This window comes from Oncorhynchus tshawytscha, linkage group LG19 (genome assembly GCF_018296145.1).
Source record: "Oncorhynchus tshawytscha isolate Ot180627B linkage group LG19, Otsh_v2.0, whole genome shotgun sequence".
Lineage (NCBI taxonomy): Eukaryota > Metazoa > Chordata > Actinopteri > Salmoniformes > Salmonidae > Oncorhynchus > Oncorhynchus tshawytscha.
In genome coordinates, this window is record NC_056447.1 from 41,405,658 (window position 1) to 41,428,568 (window position 22,911).

Sequence of the window (22,911 nt, forward strand, 5' to 3'; positions counted from 1 at the left end):
AGTGACCCATTCTGTATGTCTCTGTCCCTGGCCTTCCGTCCGCCTGTCTGTCCGCCCGTCAGTCTGTCTGTGGGGCTGCTCCACTGAGAGCCTGTCAACATGAACTAAACCCCCAACCAACCACATTTTTTTTTACCTTGGGAAATGTTTTCCTGGGAACCATTACACAACTTAATGCCAATAAAATAATATCTGGTTTCTTTCATTTAATTGTGTAACAGTTTCCAACAAAGTGTTGTTGTCAGATATCCATCCAGGTAGAAAAATCCTAAACATAAAAGGTCATTGTCTGGGAATGGAATAATGGAATATTCATTATACTCTCCGGTCTCCACACATATTTAATCAGAATGACACTTGTGGCGTCCCTCATGTGGATCTAGTTAATATGTTTTATTATATATTTTGATGGAATTTGAAACCATGTTTTCAAAAGAAGCATTCCGTGCGTGTTCCCACTGTGAAACCAGAGGCATACATCTGGCCATTGTGGGGAATGTGAGTCGAATGTGAGTCGTGTTGCTACACAAGCAGCCTTTGTCATGAGGTGTTCCAATTAGCCAAAGCTAGCAGTGGGGAGCAGTGTGGAGCAGTGGGGAGGAGAGGGAGGTTGACGGTGAGTTAGCTCGGGGCACAGAACCATCTGTAGGCATCCTTCACAAGCACTCAAAGAGATGGATGTAGCAGTAAAGTGGCCAGTGGGGCCACAGAGCCTGCCTCCAAGCCCTGTCAGCACGGGGAAGGTAGTGAAATAGTAAGCTGGAAGATACCAGAAAACATCAGATGCAGCCAGGACATTTGTTGGATTGCACATTTCCCAGTTCACAGGTAAATATTGTGGTAAAACTCAAATCCAATAACTATTATGTTGGCATTGACTTTGATACTGACAACCAATGAATCAACCTCACTACTTCCCTTCTTTCTGTTCCCAGGTATCGGCCCAGTGTTAGGTCTCATCTTCATCCCTCTGATTGGCTCAGCCAGTGACCATTGCAACAGCAGCTACGGCCGCCGCCGGCCCTTCATCTGGCTGCTGTCCCTGGGAGTCCTCTTAGCCCTCCTCATCATCCCCCATGCCGACCTGCTGGCTGCCTACTTCTCCTGGGGCGGATGCGCCCTGCAGGTGGCCTTCCTCATCCTCGGTGTGGGCCTGCTCGACTTCTGTGGCCAGGTGTGCTTCACGCCTCTGGAGGCGCTCCTGTCTGACCTGTACCGCAATGAGGAGGACTGCAACCAGGCCTTTGCCATGTTCTCCTTTATGGTCAGCCTGGGAGGCTGTGTGGGCTACCTGCTGCCTGCGCTGGACTGGAGCCGGGGCCTGCTGTCAGTCTACCTGGGTGGCCAGGCAGAGTGCCTCTTCTTCATGCTCATCCTCATCTTCGTGACCAGCGTGCTGATCACCATGAGGGTGTCGGAGGAGCCGCCGTGCACCGCGGCCCTGGAGCCTGGTCCTCTCTTGGAGGCAGGTCGCTGTGGTGTGCCGCGCTCCTGCTGCTACCTGCCCAAGTCGGTTCCGCTACTGTGCCTGCTGAGGACGTGCTGGTCCATGACGCCGGCCATCTACCGCAGCTACTGCCACGTGCCCCGGGTGATGAGGCAGCTGTGCATGGCCCAGCTCTGCAGCTGGATGGCCGTCATGTCCTTCATGCTCTTTTACACAGACTTTATGGGGGAGGGGCTGTACGAAGGCATGCCCAGCGCTGCCCCCGGGACTGCCTCCAGGCAACGTTACGAGGATGGTGAGTTGACTCTTTTTTTGTAGATATACTGTGTGACTCTTTCACTAACTTTGGCAGGGCAAGCTTCAGAGTGCCTCTCAATCTCTCATGTAGACACTATTTGATATTATCACATAAACACTTGGGCTCGGCAAGCTCTGCTTCATTGGGACTATAGATCCTTGATATTTGATGGATTCACAATCAGAGAACCCAAAGTACTCAAGTGGCCAATAGAGCAGTGGTGTAAAGTAACTAAGTAAAAATTGTTTGGAGTACTACTTAAGTCTTTTTTTGGGGTACCTGTACTTTACTATTTATATGTTTCACAACTTAAAATTTTACTCCACGACATTCCTAAATAAAATATGTACTTTTTACTCCCATACATTTTCCCTAACACCAAAAAGTACTTGTTGCATTTCGAATGCTCAGGCAGGACAACAATATAGTCCAATTCACGCACCTAGCAATATAACACGTTGTCATCCCTACTGCCTCTTATCTGGCGGACTCAGTGTTTGTAAATTGGAGTCTTGGAGTGTGACCCTGGCTGTCCATAAAAATGTAAAAAATAACATTGTGCTGTCCGGTTTGCTTAATATAAGGGATTTGATGTATAGCATTTACTTTTCCTTTTTACTTTTCCTCAAGTATAAATGTACTACTTTTTCCACCACTGTACTTAAGTACATTTCAATCCAGATACTGTATGTGCTGTTACGAAGAAGAAAAAAACATATATGCTATGAAGATTACACGTTTATAGTCGTAGCTACATCCATCGTAACAAGAAATAGTTGACAGTGGTGGTCATTTCAGCTCGTATTTTTTTTCAATCGCTATGACTGATTGGTGGCACATTCCACTAAGACAGTTTGCTCATAGTTGTGAGTTCTAGTCCCACGAGGCAGATATATATTTTTCTTCAAATCCTTTATTTACAATATTCATTCCGTTGCCACACACTTCTAATTCTGAAAAGTGAAAGCATACCTGTGAGAGGAGTCGCTCAATGCATTCTTACCTACACTGACGGCCTACCCCGGCCAAACCCGGGCGACGCTGGGTCAATTGTGCACCGCCCTTATTTACGGTGGCACGGCCTCTGCAGAAGTCAGGGCATTCATACTTCTTGCGCTTCGCAGAACAGCGCAGAGCTGTTGTGCAGAGCTGTTGTCAAGGAAGTGAGTTTGTGTTTATACAGAACCTCTGAATCACCTACCATCAACCAATCATGTCAATGCAGAGCTATAAGTAGCTATATGGAGACCTCCGCATTGTTAAAAAATGTGGGAGGTGCGCGGCGATGCAATATGGAGCTCAATTTGGCCTCTGCATTCCTCCAGAGGAGGCCTCCATACCACATTTTCAGTTCAAGCATAAATTGGCTTTTACCCTTTAATAGTGTGGTTCCTAATCCCCTACACTCTTCGAAAAATGATTGGTTGCAGATAGAACCCTTTTTGGTTCCAGGTAGAACCCTTTTGAGTTCCATGTAGAACCCTCTGTGGAAAGGGTTCTACATTGAACCCAAAAGGGTTCTACGTGGAACCAAAAATGGTTCTTCAAAGGGTTCTCCTATGGCAGGGATCTGCAACAGGCAGCCGGTGGGCCAAAATCAGCCCGCAAGCCAATTTTTTATGACTAGAAAGATTACTAAAATCGAAGGAATTCAGCAAAAATAAATCTGTTCCTAAGTAAACCCACAAATAAAAAAAAGAGATGTGATCGTGTCTCAATGTAATCAACATGTTAAATTATTGTTATTTTCAAATGCAACCTTTTTTTAGATGTGGTCTGTGTACAAATTATAATATTTATTTTCCGTCCCCCCGACCATTCACGCCAACAAAAATCGTCCCGCGGCTGAATCTAGTTGCCTAATAGCCGAAAAACTCTTTTAGGTTCTTGATAGCACCATTTTCTCTAAGCGTGTAGAAGATTGCAAAGCTTTATTGGATGAGAAGGGGAAGGTCACTGTAAAAGGAGAAGAGCACTGTCAGTGTCTTTGACCTTCAAACTGCATTAAATCTGACTGGAGGATCACACAGCAGCCTTGGTTCGGGGTGACCTGTGTGAGACAGGCATAGTATCCCAGACTCCCAGCAGAGAGAGGTGAGAGACAAAGAGAGACAGACCCAGAGCAAAAGAGACAAAGTGAGAGAGAAACCGAGAGTGAGCGCCCTCCAGGTCTCTTCTCTGTGTGTAGTGGAGCTCTGCAATGCTTCCTGCTTCTACCTCCCTCTCTCTCTCCCATGCCTGCAGGACCAGGAGGAATGTCACACTCACAGTGCATTAATGTCATAATCAGTGCACAAAGAGCATGTTCATTCAAGTACAGGACAGGCCAAGCACAAAAGTCTGAAGCCTGACATCATATTTATTGAAGTTATAACAAAGCATGTATTATTAAATCAAATCAAATCAAACTTTATTTGTCACATGCGCCGAATACAACAAGTGTAAACCTTACCGTGAAATGCTTACTTACAAGCCCTTAACCAAGAAGAAGAGTTAAGAAAATATTTAAAATAAAAAATAATCAAAAGTAACACAATAAAATAACAATAACGAGGCTATTTACAGGGGGTACCGGTGTTTGGCCACGCAGTCAAGGGTGAACAGGGAGTACAGGAGGGGACTAAGTACACTCCCCTGAGAGAGATCAGCATGGCAGACGTGTTGTTGCCTACCCTTACCACCTTGGGGTGGCCGTCAGCAAGTCCAGGATCCAGTTGTAGAGGGAAGTATTTAATCCCAGGGTCCTTAGTTTAGTGATGAACTTCGTGGCCACTATGGTGTTGAACTCTGAGCTGTAGTCAATGAACAGCATTCTCACATAGGTGTTCCTTTTGTCCAGGTGGGAAAGGGCAATGTGGAGTGCGATTGAGATTACACCCCATAATTGAGATTATCTTGTGTTAACCTCTTTTTTTTACCGCAATGTGGCTTTTCCTCCGTGAAGGTCTGATTGTATACCCTGAACTTCCAATGCTGGTTAAAGCTAATCTCATGCAGTGTTTGTAATGTGCTTAGTCCTTTGCTTTAAAACAGCTAGTCCATCCACATCCTTTTCCCATGTGACATTAGCTGCCATGTTGCTGAACTTGTGACCTATGCACTTACAGCCTACTGTAATATCAGTCCGCTTTAAATACTACAAATAAAGTCGGTCCGGGTAGTCGTCTTTCCATGGTAGTTGTAGGCCCCTTCATTTATTTATTTGGAATATAGATCCTCCTTGTAATGCCATGTAGACTGTAGAGGGTAGAACAAACTGGTTTTCAGACATATTTGAACTCAGGAGTCTGCACACTGAATTTCTCTTCAATGGGTGAGACCCTGAGCAGGCGCTGGTGGGACCCAGACCTGGGTTCAAATACTTAAATAAATAAATAAATATAAATAAACTAACCCTATTTCACCTTTATTTAACCAGGTAGGCTAGTTGAGAACAAGTTCTTATTTACAACAGCGACCTGGCCAAGATAAAGCAAAGCAGGGTGACACAAACAACAACACAGAGTTACACATGGAATAAACAAACATACAGTCAATAACACAATAGAAAAAAAGTATATATACAGTGTGTGCAAATGAGGTAAGATAAGGGAGGTAAGACAATAAATAGGCCATAGTGGCGAAATAATTACAATTCAACATTAACACTGGAGTGATAGATGTGCAGAAGATGAAGATAGTTGAATTCTTTGGAGCATTTGCAATATCCTACCTGGAGTGCCAGACAGGCAGGGTTTTCAGTTTTGGGACTATTCTATTAGTCCATTAAGCCAGGCAAGTTCAATCAAGCACATATTAAGTATTTGAAAAGATATCAAATAGTTATTTAACCCAGATCTGGTGGAACTTGAGCAAGACCTACCACCTCAGCAAACATGTCAATTTGGTCTGTGATGGTTTCCGATACAGTCCAGTCAAATTGTTTGCTGACTCAACTGTTTGCTGGTCTTTAAATTCCTCACTGAGCAGATATCTTCTGTGTGTTGATGGCGTATGCAAACAGAATTACAAAACACATAAAGAACCATTAATGCAGCTATAGGTTAATCTGTGGTAAAGTGTATTGTATATTTAGATGGGTTGAAAGTATGACGTGAAATGGAAAAAACACACTTAGAACACAGATCATAACCCGGATCCTACAGTTGTAGTTTTGAATACTTAGTGTCCGGATGAGGCTACTGGTTGTATTTTACATTTGCAACCACTGCAGGTTGTGGTGTATTAGTATTGTGTTTGACCTTGGGTTGTTCCTGTTTGTGTATTGTCACACCCTGATCTGTTTCACCTGTCTTTGTGATTGTCTCCACCCCCCTCCAGGTGTCACCCATCATCCCCATTATCCCCTGTGTATGTATACCTGTGTTCTCTGTTTGTCTGTTGCCAGTTCGTCTTGTTTGTTCAAGTCAAACAGCGTTTTGTGTCTCAGCTCCTGCTTTTTCCAGTCTCTCTTTTCTCCTGGTTTTGACCCTTGCCTATCCTGACTCTGAGCCCACCTGCCTGACCACTCTGCCTTACCCTGACCCTGAGCCTGCCTGCCGACCTGTACCTTTGCCCCCCTCTGGATTACCGACCTCTGCCTGACCCTGAGCCTGCCTGCCACCCGGTACCGTTGCCCCACCTCTGGTTTACAGACCCCTGCCTGCCCTGACCTGTCTATTGCCTGCCCCTGTTGGAACATTAAACTATTGTTTATTTGTGGTCTGCATCTGGGTCTTACCTGATATGTACACCTGAGGCGATTAGCAATCTAATGGCTAGCTTACTAACTAAAATTAGAATAATGAAGAATTACTGTAACCAATAACCATTTTTTATATATATGTATATCTTTTTTAATTTAACCTTTATCTAACTAGGCAAGTCAGTTAAGAACAACTTCTTATTTACAATGACGGCCTACCAAAAGGCAAAAGGCCTCCTGCGGGGACAGGGGCCTGGGATTAAAAATAAAATAAATAAAATATAAATATAGGACACAACACACATCACAACAAGAGAGACAACACAACACTACATAAAGAGAGATCTAAGATAACAACATAGCATGGCAGCAACACATGACTACACAGCATGGTAGCAACACAACATGACAACAACATGGTAGCAACACAACATGGTAGCAGCACAAAACATGGTACAAACATTATTGGGCACAGACAACAGCACAGAGCAAGGGCAAGAAGGTAAAGACAACAATACATCACACAAAGCAGCCACAACTGTCAGTAAGTGTCCATGATTGAGTCTTTGAATAAAGAGATTGAGATAAAACTGTCCAGTTTGAGTGTTAGGGCATAGAATTAATATAACATAATATTTTATCTTAATTTGTTGCCACAATTTCAATCCTGTCTTGCAGGCATCCGTATGGGCAGCTTGGGCCTGTTCTTTCAGTGTGCTACCTCAACCGTCTTCTCCCTGCTCATGAGCCGACTGGTTCGCCATTTTGGCTCGCGCCGGGTCTACCTGAGCAGCATGGTGAGCTTCACCATCTCTGCCCTGGTCATATGTATGTCCAAGAGCGTGGTCCTGGTCAGCCTGATGTCAGCTCTGACAGGCTTTGCCTATGCCACACTGCAGACGCTGCCCTACACCCTCACATGTCACTACCACAAGGAAATGGAGGTAAGGACCGAAAGGCACACTTACATACAGGACTCTGCACTGTGAATAGTGTATATGGGTCTTTCTATAAATTAGGGTACCAGTGAGGATTTCTTACAATTAACAGCTTGTTACAGCTGTTGATAAGTCATTGATAATGCCTTTTTCCTGTTATTACATTGATATAAGGGGGGTCATAGCTATATTCAATCAAATTAACAAGTTGATGTTTTATCATTGTTGGTGTCTTGACAGATTTGCCCAAAATCATGTGACATAAAACATAACTTTTCTATTCTTGCATTTATGGCAATGTAAGTTGTTCTTATATATGTTAAGCATTAGTCAGTTAAATTAGACATTGAACTTGAACCCTGTAAGAATCCTGGATCGAGCTGTCGGAACATGCAGTGTAAGTACAAGTACATTTAGGGTTTCCTTATGTTACTGGTGAAAACAGTATTCATGGGCACACAAATTCAAAATAATGTATGCATTGCAAAATCGAATGCTTCTAACCGATAAAGAGTCACCTTACCTTGATAGTTAACACCTAAATTGATACTGTCATTAACGTGGTTCTTCAATAATTATGCACAATACTTGTTGGATGAGCATTTGGTGTCCAGCTGATTAGTTATGCCGTGATATTTTCACACATAATCTGATCCAGGAAGGAATTTTACGAATGACAGTCAAGTGAGGAACAGCTGTTGTGATAGCACATGCCATGCAACAGCTCAAGTGCTGGAAAAAGAAATGCAAGGAATGTCCAGAATATTTTGGTGCCTCGTTCATTTCACCGGTGAAGACCGTTGTGCCTGGATCCACTGTTGGATCTAATATCCCTAGCGAATTGATGTTGATAATCTGTTGTTGACTGCTTGATTTCCAGCAGGGAAGGATTCCAGATTTAAGAGAAAGAATCAAGATAATGAGTTCATGTTTTCAAGTGTTTTTGTGCCTCGGATTGGACACAGTCTACAATTGTGTGCAACAACCAACGCTCTTCTATGAATTATTTAAGATATAATGAAAACAAATTACATAGCCTAGTGGGCTTATTCACAATATAACCTGGTAAATAAATAACATGACAAAAGCATTTTGTTTTCCATGTTAGACCTGCAATGTTAAAGAATATACAAGGGACTTGAAGTAGCTTACTTGAACTGGGAGCTCAGAAATTCAAGTACTGGAATCAGCCTACTTTGAAAATCAGACATGTCCTCAATTTGAGAAAAGTTATTGTAGCCAATTTATGTTCTCCTGCTCCCTTAAAAAATAATTTGTGAGAGATGTGGCCACTCGTTTATTTCCCTCCACTTCAATTGAAGGGTGTTGCGCTACTCTGTTGCTGTAAAACCACATGTGGTTATTATGAGGATGACATCTAATCTTGGTTTTCCATACAAATTCTTCCATTAAAAAAGGAACCTTTTTTGGTCACTTTCTCAATACTTAAACAGTGATGGTGAGATGAACGCTAAAGCTATTCATTACTTTGTGGGACTCAAAAATCGCCACGCATGGATCCAGTCTATTCAAATCAGGAATTGTCCTAATTATTCACACATATTTTAGAATGTAATAATACTTTGAATATCAATGCATTGGCAAGGTGTAATGGTTTTCTTCATCTGAACGAGAGGCGGACCAAAGCGCAGCGTGGTTGTTTTGATTCATGTTTTAATAAATCCCTTTACATGAACAAACTAACAAAAACAAGAAATGTGAAAACTCAAAACAGTCCCATCTGGTGCAAAACACAAAGACAGGAACAATCACCCACAAACACACAGTGAAACCCAGGCTACCTAAGTATGATTCTCAATCAGAGACAACTAATGACACCTGCCTCTGATTGAGAACCATACTAGGCCGAAACATAGAAAACCCCAAATCATAGAAAATCATACAGAATCACCCACCCAACTCGGACCAAGTGGCGTGGTAAACAGCAGCGACGACAGCAGCAGCAGCGGCAACAACAGCGGCCAGCATCACAGGACTCCTGGACATGGGAGGATGTATTGGATGGCAAGGGTTGCTACACCTGGGGGGAGATCCTGGCGGGAAAGGATCACCTTCCATGGGAACAGGTGGAGGCAGCTAGGAGAACAGAGGCAGCCGGAGAGAGGATGAGGAGGCAGCACGGCAGTGCGACAGGCCTGAGAGGCAGCCCCAAAAAATGTTTTGGGGGGCAGACGAGGTGTGGTACTAAGCCAGGTAGCAGACCTGAGCTCACTCCTCGTGCTTATTATAAGCAGCGCATTACTGGTCAGACATCGTGTTATGCGGTTAAGCGCACGGTGTCGCCAGTGCGTGCCCATAGCCCGGTGCGCTATAGGGCAGCCCCGAAAGTGCCATGTGAGTGTGGGCATTGAGCCAGGGCGTATGGTGCCTGCTCAGCGGGTCTGGTCGCCGGTACGCAGTTTTGGTCCAGGTTATCCTGCGCCGGCTCTGCGTGCTGTGTCTCCGGGCGCTGGGAGGGTGCAGTGCGTCCTCTGCCTGCGCTCCGCCGTGCCGGGCAAATGTGGGAGTGGAGCCTAAGGGAGAGGTGCGTGTAGTAAGCACTAGATCTCCCGTGCTTACCCACAGCCCGGTTCAACCTGTGCCTGCACTCTGGAGGGTCCGGGCTAAAATAGTTGTCCAGCCTGGGGAAGTGGTGCCAAGGTTGCGCACCAGAGCTCCAGTGCTCCCCCACAGCCCGGTCCTTCAGGTGCCTCCTCTTAACACCAAGCCTCCTGAAGGTCTCCCCAGCCTGGTGGTTCCTGTGGCAGCCCCACGCACCAGGCTGTCTCTCTGTCTCCTCCCTGCAGGTGGTCCCGCCTGTCCGGCGCCGCTGCCGGAGCCTCCCGCCTGTCCGGCGCCGCTGCCGGAGCCTCCCGCCTGTCCGGCGCCGCTGCCGGAGCCTCCCGCCTTTCCGGAGCCTCCCGCCTGTCCGGAGCCTCCCGCCTGTCCGGAGCCTCCCGCCTGTCCGGAGCCTCCCGCCTGTCCGGCGCTGCGGCCGGTGTCTCCCGCCTGTCCGGCGCTGCTGCCGGAGCCTCCCGCCTGTCCGGAGCCTCCCGCCTGTCCGGCGCCGCTGCCGGAGCCTCCCGCCTGTCCGGCGCCGCTGCCGGAGCCTCCCGCCTGTCCGGCGCCGCTGCCAGAGCCTCCCGCCTGTCCGGCGCCGCTGCCGGAGCCTCCCGCCTGTCCGGAGCCTCCCGCCTGTCCGGAGCCTCCCGCCTGTCCGGCGCTGCGGCCGGAGCCTCCCGCCTGTCCGGCGCTGCTGCCAGAGCCTCCCGCCTGTCCGGCGCCGCTGCCGGAGTCTGAGGCGCCAGAGCCCGTCAGCCCAGAGCCCGTCAGCCCAGAGCTTCTGCCCCTCTGTCCAGAGCTTCTGCCCCTCTGTCCAGAGCTTCTGCCCCTCTGTCCAGAGCTTCTGCCCCTCTGTCCAGAGCTTCTGCCCCTCTGTCCAGAGCTGCCCCTCTGTCCAGTGGGGTCATTGACAGGGGTGGCCATGGTGAGAAAGCCACGGAGGCGGTCAATAAGGCGGACTAAGACAATGGTGAAGTGGGGTCCGCGTCCTGCGCCAGAGCCGCCACCGCGGACAGACGCCCACCCAGACCCTCCCCTATAGGTCAAGGTTTTGCGGCCGGAGTCCGCACCTTTGGGGGTACTGTCACGTTCTGACCTTTATTTCCTGTGTTTTGTGTTTAGTTAGTATGGTCAGGGCGTGAGTTGGGTGGGCAGTCTATGTTTGATTTTCTATGATTTGGGGTTTTCTATGTTTCGGCCTAGTATGGTTCTCAATCAGAGGCAGGTGTCATTAGTTGTCTCTGATTGAGAATCATACTTAGGTAGCCTGGGTTAACTGTGTGTTTGTGGGTGATTGTTCCTGTCTTTGTGTTTTGCACCAGATGGGACTGTTTTGAGTTTTCACATTTCTTGTTTTTGTTAGTTTGTTCATGTAAAGGGATTTATTAAAACATGAATCAAAACAACCACGCTGCGCTTTGGTCCGCCTCTCGTTCAGATGAAGAAAACCATTACACAAGGCCTAAAATATAAATTATTCTGCAAGGGGTAATGACCACTTTTTTGCATGATATTTGGGGGGAGGAGTGGTTCTACAGTGGGGCAAAAAGTATTTAGTCAGCCACCAATTGTGCATGTTCTCCCACTTAATAAGATGAGAGGCCTGTAATTTTCATCATAGGTACACTTCAACTACACATTGTAGGATTTTTAATGAATTTATTTGCAAATTATGGTGGAATAAGTATTTACATGAATAACATCCACCTGCAAAGTAAATGAAAAATCCACACAAGGAGCAGCCAGCACTGGAGTTGAGGTAAGCAACCTCTTTGCATCTTCAAAAGCTTGTTGACAACAAGACCAGATGTAAACAGCCTTAGCGTTCAGCAAATCTGTCAAGGGAATGACCACAGTAGAGAAGTCCCTACAAAAACTACGGTAATAACCAATCATTCCCAAGAAAAGCACCAGTTCCTTTTTAGTAGTCGGTGGTGGAAAATCATCAATAGCTCTTAGCCCAAACAGGACGCACTTCACCCTGCTCAACCACCTTTCCAAGGTATGTAACGGTCGCCTGAGCAAACTCACATTTAGCCAGATTGCTCGTGAGGCGACCAGCAGCTAGGTGGTCGAACAAGGCTTGAATACGGGACAGATGTTCCTCCCAAGTATCTGTATATATCACTACATTGTCCAGACAAACAGCGCACCTGGCCAGACCGGAGACAACCCTGTTCATAAGTCGCTGAAATGTGGCAGGTATTTTACGCAGGCCGATACTCATAACTGACTGCGAGTACAGACAAGAGGGTGTAATAAAGGTAGAGATTTCACATGCCCTACTCGTCAGTGGCACCTGCCAATAGCCCTTTAACAGGTCAAATATGCTCAAACTTAGCTGCGCCAACCGGATCAACGCAGTCCTCCATCCGAGGAAGAGGAAATTAATCTGGTTTAGTGACACTGTTTACCTTACGGTAGTCCATACAAAATCTGTTTGTCCCATCCAGTTTACTGACCAAGATACAGGGAGAAGCCCAACTGGAGAAAGGCTCTGCTATATCTCTCCAGCATGTACCTGACCTTAGCATCCAGACAACGCCGTTTCTCTGAAGAAACTCTATAGAACCTCTGACGAATGGGGTCAGCATCCAACGTCAATATCGTGTTCTATTAAGTGTGTACGTGTAGGTGTATAAGAAAACAAACCTGGACATCTCAGAATCAGACCGACCATCGCTTCCCGCCCATCAACAGGTAGATGAGCGAGAAGGCTGTCTAAAACATCCAGTGTCTGATTTTTTTTAAATCTACCCTGCAGTATGCAATCATTGGGACCAGGAACATCTTCCTCCCCATGCACAGACCTAGCATGACAAGAACCCAGCGAAATAACGGTTTCGGACAAAATAACAGGTTCTATCGTCCTCTGTAGACACCCCCTGTTCAGCCTCAGAGGAACATGCATAATAGGGTTAACAGATTTACATGGCACAGTTGGTGTGCTTTTCTCCATTCTGGAGTGGCAACTAGATAGTTTTGCTCAGTGCACTGGCTCACAACGGTAAATGAACCTTGAAACTTAGCTTGAAAAGGAGAACCAACAATTGGCAGCAGAGCAAGAACCTGGTCACCTGGACTAAAGTGACGAGGCTCAGTTCGCCGATCAAATATGCCCTTCATCCTCTCCTGTGAAGATGATAGCTTCTCTTTAGCCATCTCACCAGCGGCGTACAGGCGTTGCCGGAAATCACACATAAAATAACAGGGACTGAGGGGCTCGGGAGACAGTGATTCCAAACAGTGAGGAACTGAGTCAAAGCTTTTAGCACAGACTTAGTCGTGATAGACCGGAGGGGATGGGCAGCAGGAAACCTAGTGGTCTGACATCACAGTGAACAGGTAACTACTACCCTTTTTAGAACGAGGCAGAGGACCAACAGTCAATAATCAGATATTCAAAAGGTTGGCTGAGTAAAGGAATTGAAAACAGTGGTACCTGCTTAATAGCTTGATTAGGTTTACCAGTTATTATTATTTTTTTTAACCTTTATTTAACTAGGCAAGTCAGTTAAGAACAAATTCTTATTTTCAATGATGGCCAAGGTTAACTGCCTGTTCAGGGGCAGAACGACAGATTTGTACCTTGTCAGCTCGGGTGTTTGAACTGGTAACCTTCCGGTTACTAGTCCAACGCTCTAACCACTAGGCTACCCTGCCGCCCCTTAATTGACAGGTGTAACAAGTTTTGATAAACTCAGAAACATTCCCTCTTTAACCTAGGCCAAAGAAATGTCTTAATATGCGATTGTAGGTTTTCCTCACACCCATATGTCCAGCAACGTCTTTGTGGGAAGTTGTCAACACCAACTCACGAAGCTTAACTGGTACAACAACCTGACTAATAGCCTCCCACAAAACTACCACCATGACACCCACTTTCTCATCAGGACATCTTGGAGAAAATAGCCATGGGCGACACCTCCCAACTGTTCCACAGGCACAATTTGGTCACGCAACTCTTCTAATGTGGGGTCAACCCTTTGCTCCTTGATTACATCGGAGTGGGGTACAGATAATGGGATAACAAGGAAAGTAGTGACAGATTTCTTTGTGCCATTCTTGTTAGCCGGCACAGTGACCAGGTTGCCACGGCTCATAGAACACGTCACACGCAGAGAACACTTCTGAGAAACTCTGCGCACTCATCAGGAATCCCTACAAATGACAGCTTAGCGGAAATCACTAGAGATGGAAAACACAACAGGCCATACACGCTCACTAGCCAAGTTACTCCCAAGGATAATGTCGATACCCTCAATAGGCAACGAAGGATGCACCCCCACAACAACTTCACCCTTCACCAGTCCACAATCCAACATCAGTTTATGCAATGGAACTGACAGTGTTCAAACCTATTCCCCTAATTAAAACACTATTCCCCAAATAAGTCTCAGCAGAGAAGGGTAACAGACTCCAACACAAATGACTCAGAGGCACCTGTGTCTCTCAGGATCTTCACTGGCACTAGGTCGTTACTTCCTAACATAGGCACAAAACCCTCCGTAATGAGAGGTAAATAGTCTGGGTCAATATGGACTTTCACATGCCCCTCAGCATGTGACAGTGTGTCAGGAGTGAACTGATGTGGGACAGGCACTGCTAACGCCTTCGGCTTAGATTTAACATAAGCGCAAGTGCTGAATTTACCCTGAGCCCTGAGAACCAGACATGCGTTTTTCCAATGACCTGAGCCCTGACAGTGACACTTGACCAAAGTCAGCTTTACCACAGGAGTCAGGTTCAACCCCAGTTGAATGAAACTCTGCCCTTGCACCAGAGTATCTCAGTGGCCGAAGCCCAAATCTCACTGAACGCCCCCAGTCACTCCGAGTACAGGGCTCTGCAAAGACACTTGAGTCAAAACACTCATCCACCAAAACCGCAGCTTCATCGACAGTCTTTACTTTTCATTCGTTAATGTACGTGGCTATACGATCATGGATTGTGTCCTTAAATTAATCAGTCATAACTGCAGAGGCGGAACACCAGCGATTAAACTGTGAAGATAACTCACACAAACTCAACATGAGTCTGTCTATCATCCCTTTTTAAAGTTCTAAATCGTTGGCGGTAAGCCTCAGGAACCAATTCGTAAATCTATAACAGCCATTTTAACCTCATCATAACACTAAGAGCTGAATATGCTTCCTGCTCTTTACCATTCAACACACACTGCAACATTAAAGTGTGGTCAGAATCAGGCTAACTCTTAACGTCAGCAACACGCTCAATCAACAAAAAGAATGTCTCAGGGTACTTCTCATTAAATTTTGGCAACTAAGTTTCCAACAATATCAAATGTGTCCGGCGCACGACCGAAAGAGGAGCGGCCCCTAGGTAAATCTGGGTCACCTTCCCAGAGCACACTCTCCCCTGAGAGCTTTCCTTCCCTAACCAACTCTAGCCGCTCTTGTTGCAGCTTGATTTTAGCATGCTCCAAATCCTGTTTAAATTCCAATTCCTTTTCATACTCTAGCTGTACCAGAAACAGTTCTTTCTGCTGTTCAAAAAGAAGACTACTAGGGCTAACAGCTGGAGCAGCTATTGTAACGAAACGGGGAGATGGCGAGTCCTCAGCAGAAGCTGCCCCCGTGGTAACGTCTATATCCCTCTCCATCAGATTGGCCTTCAAGATCAACCTAACAATTTTTTGTTGTTGATGTTTATCACTAATTTCAACCTTGTAGTGTTCAGCCATCTTCAACAGCTGTTCTTTAGTACATAATTCCAACAGTTCCTCTGATGGAAAGCGAATGAACTCATCTACGTAAGACGCCATAGTCACAAGTAAATACAAAAAAAAACAAATTCTCGCTCTTCCCCTCTGCTGAGCACACCAGACCACAACCAGAGAAATGACAATCACACTGGGCATCACAAGAGAGATGATATATGTAGAGCTTCCCCAAAACCTAAAATAACTCAACCCTAGTCTTCGCGCGGATTTGCGGGAGGTAATTACGCACTGTAGCCCGCTGGCAAGGGAAGGGGGCACACTGGCAGACTCCCCTAAGTCACAGATGTGCTTTAAGCGTCAGCTATCTGAGCAGCTTACCGATCGCTGCAGCTGTACACAGCCCATCTGTAAATAGCCCATCCAACTACCTACCTTATCCCCATATTGTTTTTAAATGATTTTTTTGCACACCAGTATCTCTACTTGCACATTATCATCTGCACATCTATCACTCCAATGTTAATTTGCTAAATTGTAATTACTTCACTACTATGGCCTATTTATTGCCTTACCTCCTCACGCCATTTGCACACACTGTATATAGACTTCTATTGTGTTATTGACTGTACATTTGTTTATTCCATGTATAACTGTTGTTTGTGTCGCACTTCTTTGCTTTATCTTGCCCAGGTCACAGTTGTAGGCCAGTTGAGAACAAGCTCTCATTTACCTGGTTACATTTTTTTTTAAATAATAATTTTAAGTGCCCCCAAGACAACTGCTCAGTCCACAGACACCATAAAAATAACAAAACAAAGTAACCATGCCCAACATATTCCAAAGTGAAACACATCGCTAAGCCTAACAGGGGGAAAAGAAAGGCTATAGCTCCGGGTAGCAAGTTTCACTACCGTACCCAAATCTCCCACTGAGGTACACAGCCGACTGTACTCACCTCAGACCGATGTCCCAACAGCGAGTAGAGCAAGTGTCTCCAGCCTGGGCAGGGGCCTGGAAACTAACCAATGTACTCTCTCCAATGCAGCGCACAACCAACTATCCACCGCAGTGGCAAGTTTACCAAACAAACAAAGGCAACCAACTCTGGGCACCAAACATTACAACTCAAAAAAGCTGTAACAAAAATGCAAAAAGCACCTACAGAGTTTAACATTAACTCAATTTTTTCTCCCAAACACAATACACATACTAGTAAGCCAAACGATACTAGTATTAGACCTTCATAATGCAACAAAGTGCTATTCACCAAAATGTCTAGGAACCAACCTTATGATCCCGGACAAGCCCCCACTTGTCACGAACCGGCTTGAAGTTCATGACGAAAAGGGAGACAATGTGGAGATGGGGAGTAACAAAATATATTTATTTACTGAAGTAAACTAAATACAATTAACAATGGTGCGTGTGTGTGTAGTCAGTAGTGTAAGTGAGTGGTTGCATGCATAAATGTGATAATGAGGGGTGTTGAAAGGTGCCAAAGCAAACAAATAAAATGGCCACAAACAAGCACACAAACAAAACCGTCACAAACAAACAAAACGGCCACAAACAAACAAAACAGCCACAAACAAACAAAACGGCCACAAACAAAACAACAAACAAAACAACAAAACGGCCACAAACAAACAAACAAACAAAACGGCCACAAACAAACAAAACAACAAACAAAACAACAAAACAACAAACAAAACAACAAAACAGCCACAAACAAAATCTAATCATGTATGTCTACATGGAGAGAGTCTCCTCAATGAATGGGGAAGAGGTGTATTTATCCCGGAACACACCCGAGCCCAGGTGTGTCCCATTTCGCTGACGACCCTCCCGGCTCCGCCCACCGACATCATATAAAGGAAAACAAGAGCAAAGAGAGAGAATTCGGCAGACAGAGTGGGAGAGTCGTCACTGTGGAGTTATGGGCCAATTTGCATATATTCACTGTGGAACTGCATGAAAATCATTTTTTATTTTTGTTTCAAACCATTTTGACATTTTTGGATCCCAATGTCACACATTGGCCCCATTATTTACAGAAAGACCCATATGGGATCATATTCTAACCCTGATACATTTCTGTTGACTCCTTTCGACGCTATAGGAGTCAACAGCCATGTATCGGCTGAGTCAACAGCCATGTATCGGCTGAGTCAACAGCCATGTATCTTACTCATATTCCAATACAAACAAACGCTCACATCTTGCGCATAATTTTTCTAGCTCTCTCCTGACACATATTCATATCTAGCCCTACACACACAAACTCCCTTGCACACACTGCCTAGGCCTAGACTGTATATTGAATGTACTTGTATCTCCTTGCATTTCAGGTTTACATGCCAAATAAGAAAACCAAAAACATGCTTAAGAACGGGATTGCGGTCAAGCGGGACTCGATCACTCATTTGACAGCCATGGACGAGGAGGGGGGGCTGACCCACAAACTGGGGGACACCAACGGGCATGCCATCTTCAGCCAGGAAGACTCAGACTACTACCCCCCTCCCCACGGCCAGAATGGATCGTCCCTCAGCGCCACGGCCCCCGAGCAGGATGAACCGGAGGGCTACGAGAAGCGCGGTGTAGGGTTGGACTTTGCCATCCTGGACAGCACCTTCCTCCTCTCTCAGGTCTTTCCCACTCTTTTCATGGGCATGATTGTTCAGTTCACAAAGTCCGTCACTGCCTATATGGCCTCCTCCGCCATCTTCGGCATCATCGCCATTTATCTGGCCAACCAGATCATCTTTGACCAAAAGGACCTCAATAGCTGAAAGATTCAGTAACCAGGAGTGAAGGAATGCACGACTGCTTCCAGCATGCAACACTCCAGTGTCATCGCTGGCCGTTGCTATGGCTTTACCAACACATTGCAATGAGGCAGCCTGTCTGTACGTTTGTATGTATGTGTGCTGCAGAATTAAAAGAAAATGTAAACCCGTGACAATTGTTACCTCCAGAGATTACTGCAGGCAGTTACTATGGCTACAAGAGAGAAACTGGCTGGCATTAGCTGGTCTGTTGACACTGTCTGTGTACTTAAGAGTGTTTCTCACCTTGTTCCCCTCAGTCACATAGAAGACCGCTCAGATAGGTCCCTTCACCTTCTCCTCAGGTACAACTAGCTACACAGCTTGATCAGACTCCATCAGACCTTAGACAACTGAAATGATGTATTACCATTTTACTCTCATCTATGTGTGAAGTGGTGGAGTTTGTCAATGCTATATCTTTAAAATAGTCTGCTTTTAGTCGAAGTCAACAGGAGATTATTGGTCAGTTCTCATGCAGACTGGCCGCGGGAGATAGGAACAAGTTAATCTGGAGAGCCCATTACCTGCATGGGAAAGAATTTCTGTCTGTTTGTTGTTATCAGCCAGGTTGAAATATTGGGAATGTTAAGTGTCACTGGCCCCTAGTGTTGGATGTTTTTGGGGAATTAACAGGTTTATCATATATCTTTTGTATATGAATACAGTACATATATGTGTATCCCTATGGGAATTTATTATGCGACCTGTTTGGTAGAGGTCATCTATGAGGTAATCTGTGTAACTGCATTATTGTTAGGATGAAGTGGTTCAAAGCTTTCATTGGAATTTTTTTCTCCCTCTTTTCAAGAAATATCAGACAGCGCCATATAGTGCCATTCATTACATAATCTCTACTGCCATTATCATCCCATGTTCAACCTCATGACAATCTAGGAAAGTAAATGAGGTGAATTATCCAACACTTTAAAAATCCAGGTACACTTATTTTCGGAACTCCATTAATATTCCCATGAGCAAAATACCAGAAAGTCATACTAGCAACACTGCAGTGATACTGTGAACTGGGTTCCTGAAAATAGTTTTGGTATGATGACAGTTCTCTGTGTTCTGTTAATTTTTTTATACTTTGCTCTGTGTACCATAAGTGTGTGAGAGAGAGAGAGAGAGAGAGAGAGAGAGAGAGCGAGAGAGCGAGAGCGAGAGAGAGAGAGCGAGAGAGAGAGAGAGAGAAAATTTCAAAGTGCAAGTGTGAGTGCCGTGAAGAGAGCAGGGCAACATGGTATGACTTTGGATAAGTGTCTTTCAGATGAGTCTTTCTATATCTCATCTGTTACTGTATATTTAAATAATAGTTTACATTTTAGCAGACGCTCTTACCCAGAGTGACTTAAAGTAAGTAGTGAGTGAGTGCATACATTTTCATAATCAAAATATAATAACCAAACATCATTGCATAAATGGACTATTAAATTATGAGGTTGCTAAATACAGTTGGCACTATTGGATATACAGTGCATTCGGAAAGTATTCAGACCCTTGACTTTTTCCACATTTTGTTACGTTACATCCTTATTCTAAAATTGATTGAATTGTTTTTTCCTCTCATCAATCTACACGCAATACCCCATAATGACAAAGCAAAAACAGTTTTTTGAAAATGTATTAAAAATATTTGTAAAAATGTAAATATCACATTAACATAAGTATTCAGCCCCTTAACTCAGTACTTTGTTGAAGCATATTTGGCAGTGATTACAGCCTTGAGTCTTCTTGGGTATGACGCTACAAGCTTGACACTTCTGTATTTGGGCAGTTTCTCACATTTCTCTCTGCAGATCCTCCCAAGCTCTGTCAGGTTGGATGGTTGGATGGAGAGCGTTTCTGCACAGCTAGATGTTCAATCGGGTTTAAGTCCGGGCTCTGGCTGGGCCACTCAAGAACATTCAGAGGCTTGTCTGGAAGCCACTCCTGCGTTGTCTTGGCTGTGTGCTTAGGGTCGTTGTCCCAGTCTGAGGTCCTGAGCGCTCTGTATTTTGCTCCGTTCATCTTTCCCTCGATCCTCACTAGTCTCCCAATCCCTGCCTCTGATAAACATCTCCAAAGCAAGATGCTGCCACTACCATACTTCACTGTAGGGATGGTGCCAGGTTTCCCTCAGACGTGATGCTTGGCCTTCAGGCCAAAGAGTTCAATCTTGGTTTCATCAGACCAGAGAATCTCGTTTCTCATGGTCTGAGAGTCTTTAGGTGCCTATTGGCAAACTCCAAGCGGGCCGTCATGTGCCTTTTACAGAGGAATGGCTTCCGTCTGGCCACTCTACCATAAAGGCCTGATTGGTGGAGTGCTGCAGAGATGGTTGTCCTTCTGGTGGTTCTCCCATCTCCACAGAGGAACTCTGAAGCTCTCTCAGAGTGAACATCGGGTTCTTGGTCACCTCCCTGACCAAGGCCCTTCTCCCTCGATGGCTCAGTTTGGCCAGGCAGCCAGCTCTAGGAAGAGTCTTGGTGGTTCCAAACAGGCCACTGTGCTCTTGGGGACCTTCAATGGTGCAGACATTTTTTGGTAACCTTCCTGAGATCTGTGCCTCAACACAAATCTGTCTCGGAGCTCTACGGACAATTCCTTCGACCTCATTACTTGGTTTTTGCTCTGGCATGCACTGTCAACTGTGGGACCTTTTATAGACAGGTGTGTGCCTTTCCATGTCCAATCAATTGAATATAGCACAGGTGGATTCCAATCAAGTTGTAGAAACATCTCGAGGATGATCAATGGAAACAGGATGCACCTGAGCTCAATTTCGAGTCTCATAGCAAAGTTTCTGAAAACATACACTACCGTTCAAAAGTTTGGGGTCACTGAGAAATGTCCTTGTTTTTGAAAGAAAAGCAAAAAGATTGGTCCATTAAAATAACATCAAATTGATCAGAAATACAGTGTAGACATTGTTAATGTTGTAAATGACAATTGTTGTTGGAAACGGCTGACTTTTAATGGAATATCTACATAGGCGTACAGAGGTCCATTATCAGCAACCATCACTCCTGTGTTTCAATGGCACATTGTGTTAGCTAATAAAAGTTGATCATTTTAAAAGGCTAATTGATCATTAGAAAACCCTTTTGCAATTATGTTAGCACAGCTGAAAACTGTTGTGCTGGCCTTCTTTAGACTAGTTGAGTATCTGGAGCATCAGCATTTGTGGTTTCGATTACAGGTTCAAAATGGCTAGAAACAAATAGCTTTCTTCTGAAACTCGTCAGTCAGTCTATTCTTGTTCTGAGAAGTGAAGGCTATTCCATGTGAGAAATTGCCAAGAAACTGAAGATCTTGTACAATGCTGTGTACTACTCCCTTCACAGAACAGCGCAAGCTGGCTCTAATCAGAATAGAAAGAGTGGGAGGCCCCGGTGCACAACTGAGCAAGAGGACAAGTACATTAAAGTGTCTAGTTTGAAAAACAGGTGCCTCACAAGTCCACAACTGGCAGCTTCATTAAATAGTACCCGCAAAACACCAGTCTCAACGTCAACAGTGACGAGGCGACTCCGGGATGCTGGCCTTCTAGGCAGAGTTGCAAAGAAAAAGCCATATATCAGACTGGCCAATAACAAGAAAAGATGAAGATGGGCAAAAGAATACAGACACTGGTTAACTTTTTTTTAAATAACAGATTTACTTTTTGGAAATTCCCCCCACACTCAGAAAATACTCATCTGAGTTACTGTAGAACATAAAGACATACTGCCAGACCGCTTGGAAAAATAAGTCAATTTTGCAAGTGCCTCTATTAAAAATGTCAGTATTTTTTGTACATATGTCGGTTGTTATTGTTCTTTTAAAAATCATAAGCACATATTAAAGTATTTTGCCTTCTTTTCATTGCATCTGTCAAAGGTGTAAGGTGCAAAAGCTATTTCTGTGAAAAAATGATAAATGATTATTTAGTATAGATGTGGTATAAAGACATCTTCTGCTCTATAATTTATTGGGATATTCTTCCATCCCACTCTTTCATCATTGGCTGCTTACTTTCAGATAGTTTATTGATCTCGACTGCTGTCACACAGTTCATGATTTCCTGGTTGATCATGCAGAATAGTACACTCATGATATTTAAAAATATGGTTTTGTTTGCTTTAAAGTTAAATATATATATATATATATATGCATTCCTCCTGACCATTTCCTGTATTAGTTCTGGTTTTAAAAGAGCATCTTTGCTGAATGTGCATTTCCTGATGATGACTAATGCATGTGCAGAATATGGTAAACGCATCGTGTATCATTATTTATTTGTAAATAGGAAGTAGTCAATACTGTTGCATCTGGGTCAATTAAAACCATTGTTCCTCTGTTTTGAGTTCCCTCCATATTTAGTTTTGTTGATATTTCATAGACATAAGTAACCATTGAATTTCAACAAGTTAGCAAATGTTTTGGTCCTTTATTTGTCCAAATGCCCAGTGTTTCGGTTAGTTGTGCTTCATGATAGCAAGTGCCAAGG

At 44.7% G+C, this 22,911-nt stretch overlaps 1 protein-coding gene across 1 annotated transcript in view; it reads left to right on the top strand.

The window, feature by feature from the left end:
* Window positions 1–19,978, top strand: part of LOC112218782 (solute carrier family 45 member 3) — a 59,093-nt gene extending 39,115 nt beyond the window's left edge. Inside the window, exons 3-5 of the mRNA XM_024379910.2 lie at window positions 936–1,742; window positions 7,108–7,373; window positions 17,961–19,978. Coding sequence (XP_024235678.1) covers window positions 936–1,742; window positions 7,108–7,373; window positions 17,961–18,404 — 1,517 coding nt within the window. The 3' untranslated portion in view covers window positions 18,405–19,978. The remainder of the gene's footprint in view (window positions 1–935; window positions 1,743–7,107; window positions 7,374–17,960) is intronic.
* The last annotated feature ends 2,933 nt before the right edge of the window (window positions 19,979–22,911 follow it).